A 6,505-nucleotide genomic window follows, 5' to 3' on the forward strand; every position below is an offset into this window, starting at 1 on the left:
TCAAATGATTTCCAAATGAATTTTACGCACGAGCCGACGACCGTTACAGCTTTTATATGAGCTGTTATCAGCTGCTGCTGCTACTTTCTGAAGTGCTCGTTCAGTTTTCCTTTGTTCGGTGCTCGCAAAATGTTCAAATATTTCCCTTTATTTTCATTGGTAATAAAGCATCACGTGGGGTGCTTTCAACTAGGTCCGCCGGATTTTGTGCGGAGACCTATATATAGTGAATTTGATGTGTTGTCCGCCGTACATTAGTATTTTCATACTACTTCAATTGACAACAACATGTCTGGTCGTGGAAAGGGAGGAAAAGGTTTAGGAAAAGGAGGCGCTAAGCGTCATCGTAAAGTACTTCGTGATAACATCCAGGGTATCACGAAACCCGCTATCCGTCGTCTTGCCCGTCGAGGTGGTGTGAAACGTATCTCTGGTCTGATCTACGAAGAAACTCGTGGTGTCCTGAAAGTTTTCCTTGAAAATGTCATCCGTGATGCCGTCACGTACACCGAGCACGCCAAGAGGAAGACTGTCACCGCCATGGATGTCGTCTACGCTCTGAAGAGACAAGGAAGAACCCTTTACGGATTCGGAGGTTAAACCATTATTTGACCCAACACAAAACGAACCAAACCAAACGGCCCTTTTCAGGGCCACCAACATTTTCCGAAAAGTATTTTTCCAAATCTAACTTTTATGCGTTTATCTTTTCATAACGTCTAATTTGATGGATTTTTTTTTTTTAATCCGTTTTTCATTATTCTGTATAATTCGCTTATTTTGTTTTCATTGCAGACATGAATAATTAGCTATTCTGTTTAAAAACCTCAGACTTAAAAATAATTTTACAATTATAACAAAAGTATTAATCCCATGTACTAACTTCCAATATTTGAGCAAATATGGTATATCACTCAAAAAGAAAAGAAATCCTATAATTTTAAATAACTTTGTTTTTAGGCAAGAATTTAAGTTAAATTATCTGTGAAATATTCAAAACAAAGTGGGGGAATTTTGTCAGTTCTCAAAGATAATGACTGCAATTGAAAAAAATACAAAGGAATGATGATAATAAAATTGCATATATTTCTTTATATCTAATCGATTAATGTTTTTTGATCATCGTTGGTGTCTTTTAATGGGGTGGGAATTCAATTAAGTAAATTCATTTTTAACTAAAAGTATATTTAGGTGGTTATATTGATGGGAGTTTGGTTCACGTGACAAGTGAATTCTACAGATTTCATTTTAATAAACACTTACAAAACCAAACGTTCTCTATTATAACTGCCCAACTCATAATAATTCCGAGTAGCAATATTATTTTAATAAACACTGAGTTTATTTGGTAAATGAATGTTTGGAAAAAAAAAAAAATTAAACAGTAGTGATAGAAATCCACCCATTAGATGCAGCCATCTTGTTTTCGCTCCAACTTATCAACAAGGCAATACTTATGTTTTAAATAAAGATACTTTAAAATAAGTTAAAACATCAAAATCCTATTCAGGTAAGGAAAAAATTTATCTTGCCTTTGGTAACATTTTGTTTTTTGTTTCTTACTATTTTTTCGTTTCTGCTAAATAAATGCCCTTTTTTAAATCAGTCCTCAACATTTAACAAAACACTGGTAGAGAAAGCACTCAGTAAATGTCAATGTGGCAATATGGATCTGAGATTTGTGCACATTTTGAAATTGTTCACTCTGGAAAATACTTTTACAAATAAAATCGGTACTTTATTGAGAAAGATGCGAAATATGTCAGTTGAAAAACTAATTTACGGACATTTTTATTGCTAAAATTCGACTAGAAACGTTTCCGTCATTTTTTTTTTTTTAATGTAAACTAACATTTTCAACAGATAAGTTTTCCTCGTATACCGTTTTCCTATTTTGAACTGTAATATTTTGCATATATCTCAATATAAATAAGCACCCGACAATTTTTAAAGATCGTTAAAAGAAAATTTGACGGTTTATTATACACGACCCAAGAGTTATGTCCCTTTGTGTAATATAGTAAGTATTATAATTAGTGAAGTCATTGTTTTGTAATTAAACCGGTTTATCGACGGGAGATAACTAAAAACTCAATTAGGTAAATTTTCTTTCAATAATTGTTTTCATCGATAATTATTTTTTAACCGATTATTTTTCGTAATTTTGGAGAGTTTAATTACGGCGACATTACGTTCTAACATATCGTTTCTTTCTACTAAATAAATATGTAGTAAACTTCAAATTTTAAAAACAAGCCATGAAAAACTCGTGTCGAAATATTTGCAAGCAAAGTCAAAAAAAGAATTACTACATATCCTTACATTTTGCTACAAAAATGACGGGAAATTGTGCCTTGAAATGATTTTCCTGATTCTCGAAAACGGAATATATATATATATATATATATATATATATATATATATATATATATATTCTCTCTCAAATCGAAAAAATGAAATTCTAATAAACAAATACGCAGCATACATTTAAATTTCATAGAAAATAAACCCGAACAAAATTAATAAGGTAAAAAAAAAAAAAAATGTAAAATGAATAAATTCTATTGAAATAAAAATAAAATGATTTTTCTGTTACCCCTGTGTGTGCATGACACAGCACATGTACGTATGTATATATATATGAAGTATATATTAGTAATATAATATTACATAGGATGATGCAGAAGTATAGGCAACATGACGTCCGCAACAAACTATCAAAAACATTTTTTTTTTTAAAGTCAAGTATTGTAACCCCATTTGGATTTGTTTTACAATCCACAGATACAAAAAAGTTGCCAGAAAACAAATATAACAAATAAATGTTAGAAAATGTAAGATAAGTTCGTTTTCTCTATAACTGGATAAGATTTCAATATTGTTTTTGTAAAATGTTTATTCTGTTCGAAAAGCAAGCTACATTGAACGCTACCGATGAACAAGAAAAAATGGCCGCGATTTCTTTGAAGACTCGACAAAAACTTCAAAATAAGAAATAAAAGAATGGGGATTTGTTTTACAATACACGTGGTACGAAAAAATTTCAAATGACAAATAAATGTTATTAAAGACAAGTTACTCTTCTACCTATCTGATAAAGTTTTTGTGGCTTTACTCACTTTAAAACGTTTATGCGGTTCGAAAAACTGTCTAGATTCAGGTGAACACAAGAAAAACTTGCAGCGAATGTTTGAAATTTCGACGATGAGTTAAAAATTGTAATCGATTTATTTGGACAAAAACTAAGTTTTTCTGTCGATTTTACAAGGGGTGTAATTTTTTAAAGTCTGTTTCGATTATATTTGATATGCAAGAATTGAACTCCGAAATTTAGATTTGAACTTCGGTAAGACAATCAAAATACATTCGCACATTAGAAAAAATGGGTTTGTATTACTGTACACATAGATTCGAAAAAGTTGTCAAAAAACAAATATATAACAAATAAATGTTATCAAAGGCAAGATAAGTTACTTTTCTACCAAACTGGATATATTTTTCGTGTTTTTATTCAATGTAACATGTTTATTCAGCTCGAAAACCATACAGTGTTTACTGATGTATTGGAACATTCAAGATGGCGTCTTATTCTCTCTTTAACACGGTAAGTGTGGGAAAAGATGTTATAAATAAAAAACCGGATAAAATACTGTTAAAAACTCGCTCAATATATGTTACCGTGACAGGTTCGGCGGGTTTTTAATAGTATTTTGTATAGTTTTTTTTTTTTTATTTATAACACCTTTTTCCATACTTACGGTGTTAAAGAGGGTGCGAGACGCCATCTTGAATTTTCGAATACATCGGTAAAGACTGTATGTTTTTCGAGCTGAATAAATGTTTTCATTGAATAAAAACAGTTTGGCAGAAAAGTAACTTATCTTCCTTTGATAACATTTATTTGTTATATATTTGTTTTCTGACAACTTTTTCGAATCTATGTGTACAGTAATACAAACCGGAAAAAACAATTCATTTAGAATTTGTATAATTTATCTTTTAAAAACTTTTAAAGTTGGTTACTTGCTTGGTATTGATTACGTAATAGCTTTTTTTTTTATTATTTAAATTATTTAAGAGCTTTATTATTTAAAATTTCAGACGTTAAATGAATGCACGTTAAAAAACAAAACAAAAATATTTCAGGTAATATTTAGATGCATATCATAATGTGATTGTACGGATAAGGAATAAGAAAGCTGGAAAAAAATATAAATTTAAATAAAAACATTGAAAGAAATGCAAAAATTTGTATTAAGATTGACTTAAACAAATTTACAAGTTCACAAATAAAAATCTGTTTACAAATAAAAATTACAAATATAATTTAAGACTGTCTTTCCCTAATCTTCTACAAATATACATTATATAGAAATAAGTAATATTTACGCCATAGAAAGAGATGGGGATATCTATGAAATCTAAACAGTGAATAATCGCATTAAAATATAGAAAGTGAAGAAACATTCGTGAAAAAATGTTTGGCCCTGAAAAGGGCCGTTTTGGGAATTTTTTTCTTTGGAAGAAAACGCTTTTTACTTGGCGCTGGTGTACTTGGTGACAGCTTTGGTTCCCTCAGAGACAGCATGTTTAGCCAACTCACCAGGGAGAAGGAGACGGACAGCGGTCTGGACCTCACGGCTGCTAAGTGTTCTTTTCTTGCTGTAATGGGACAGACGGCTGGCTTCATTAGCGATTCTCTCAAAAAGATCGTTAACAAAACTGTTCATAATAGACATGGCTTTGCTAGAAATTCCAGTGTCAGGATGAACTTGTTTCATTACTTTGTAAATGTAGATGGAATAACTTTCCTTCCTCTTCTTTCTCTTTTTCTTGCCATCACGGGCAGGTTTAGCCTTACCGGCTTTCTTAGCGCCTTTCTTGCTAACTTCAGTGGGGGGAGCCATTTCGACAAATTAGAAATGATAAAGGCAACGTCTTCCCTTTCCTTTTTATACGAAACACGCCGGCTCCCAGCAACAATCAAAATTTTCTCTCTCAAATCTCTCGTATTTGATTGGTCAGAAACTAGCAACAAAACTACACAACTTGTGAAAGCACTTAAAACAGACAAAAGAACGCCGTTGTGTGAGCGGTAAAATAATCAGCAGTTGGCCGGAGCCGATCTACGCGTATTTAAGGCAAGTTGCGTGCGTTTTGTAAATTAAAGTCGTTTGAGCTTTTTTGAAAGAACAGCAAAACCTAAAGATGTCTGGTCGTGGTAAAGGAGGTAAAGCCAAGGGAAAGAGCAAGACTCGTTCATCCCGTGCCGGACTTCAATTCCCCGTTGGTCGTATCCATCGTCTCCTCCGCAAGGGTAACTATTCGGAGAGAATTGGTGCAGGTGCACCCGTCTATTTGGCTGCCGTCATGGAATATTTGGCCGCTGAGGTTCTCGAGTTGGCTGGAAATGCTGCGAGAGACAACAAGAAATCCAGAATCATTCCCCGTCACTTGCAATTGGCCATCCGTAATGACGAAGAATTAAACAAATTCTTGGCCGGAGTGACCATTGCCCAGGGCGGTGTCCTTCCCAACATCCAAGCTGTACTTCTTCCCAAGAAGACCCAGAAAGCTGCCAAGTAAATTCTCTTATTTCCTTGACACAGCACAAACGGCCCTTTTCAGGGCCACCAACATTTTCCCGAAATGTTTTTCGTCAATCTTACTTAATGCGATTTTTTATTTCTGACTTCTGCGATTATTTATGAAGTATTATTATTTTTTTTTTTTTTTGCATTCATTATTTTACGCACCTTCAGTAGATTTAATATAAAATTTAGCCCCATCATTTGAATTTCGTTTGAAGTAAATTGAAATGTCTTGTCATACGACGCGGTTAAAGTCAATCGCCATCTTGTTTTGATTTCGCTTATTCTGTCTAAAGAGATTTGTTGTTGTGTTTCTCCATAACCTACTTGCATTAACTGCTCTCAGTGGACAAACGTGAAACTACAGACTTTTAATCGACATCATATTTATAATATAATTATAAATACTCATTTCGATTTCTTTTTAACTTAAAATAGTCCCAGAAGTTGAACGATAAACCAATTGGTACTGGTCGCGATTTGAGTTCCCTGCCGGACACCATGAAAAACACTGACTTCTCCCTACGCATTAGCAAAGGACATGTTTTAGTTGCCATAGTAAATAAACGATCATGAATTTTTATCGACTTTTTATAAGTTTTACTGTTTATGAATATTGAAATAAAAGAAATTACTACACATTTATTAATAATATCTCACTTTTATCGCCTTTGTTTTTAATCACTTTTATCGACTTTTTTTTTACTGTTATGTGTCACTTTTATCGACTTTTTCTTTTCTTTTTTAAATAGCATTTTCTTTTTAAATGACGACGTTTTTACTGTTTATGAATATTAAATAAAAAATAATTACTACAAAAAAAAAAAAAAATGGGTGCTAGTGCACTTATGATCCGCGCTATATTTTAAATCGTTTTTCTAAGTTTAATTAAGGTTTAATGTTTTTTTATTATT

The 6,505-nt window shown here is 32.3% G+C and overlaps 2 protein-coding genes and 1 pseudogene across 3 annotated transcripts; 2 read left to right on the forward strand and 1 right to left on the reverse strand.

Moving 5' to 3' along the window:
* Window positions 1-266: 266 nt before the first annotated feature.
* Window positions 267-659, forward strand: LOC145274277 (histone H4). Its single transcript, XM_080127378.1, has one exon. It carries the CDS (start codon window positions 289-291, stop codon window positions 598-600), a length of 312 nt encoding a protein of 103 aa, XP_079983504.1. The 5' UTR covers window positions 267-288; the 3' UTR covers window positions 601-659.
* Window positions 660-4,509: 3,850 nt separating this feature from the next.
* Window positions 4,510-4,971, reverse strand: LOC145274286 (histone H2B, gonadal pseudogene; annotated as a pseudogene). Its single transcript, XR_013866633.1, has one exon. The product of XR_013866633.1 is annotated as a histone H2B, gonadal pseudogene (transcript).
* LOC145274285 (histone H2A-like) lies at window positions 4,737-6,505 on the forward strand. The gene has a single exon (XM_080127386.1). It carries the CDS (start codon window positions 5,209-5,211, stop codon window positions 5,584-5,586), a length of 378 nt encoding a protein of 125 aa, XP_079983512.1. The 5' UTR covers window positions 4,737-5,208; the 3' UTR covers window positions 5,587-6,505.

This window comes from Euprymna scolopes, unplaced genomic scaffold (genome assembly GCF_053919585.1).
Source record: "Euprymna scolopes isolate OS-2025 unplaced genomic scaffold, ASM5391958v1 sca314, whole genome shotgun sequence".
In the NCBI taxonomy this organism is placed as follows: Eukaryota; Metazoa; Mollusca; class Cephalopoda; order Sepiida; family Sepiolidae; genus Euprymna; species Euprymna scolopes.

Bases quoted from the DNA above. Each gene is read 5' to 3' on its own strand.
- LOC145274285 (XM_080127386.1), top strand. From the start codon at position 5,209: ATGTCTGGTCGTGGTAAAGGAGGTAAAGCCAAGGGAAAGAGCAAGACT.
- LOC145274277 (XM_080127378.1), top strand. From the start codon at position 289: ATGTCTGGTCGTGGAAAGGGAGGAAAAGGTTTAGGAAAAGGAGGCGCT.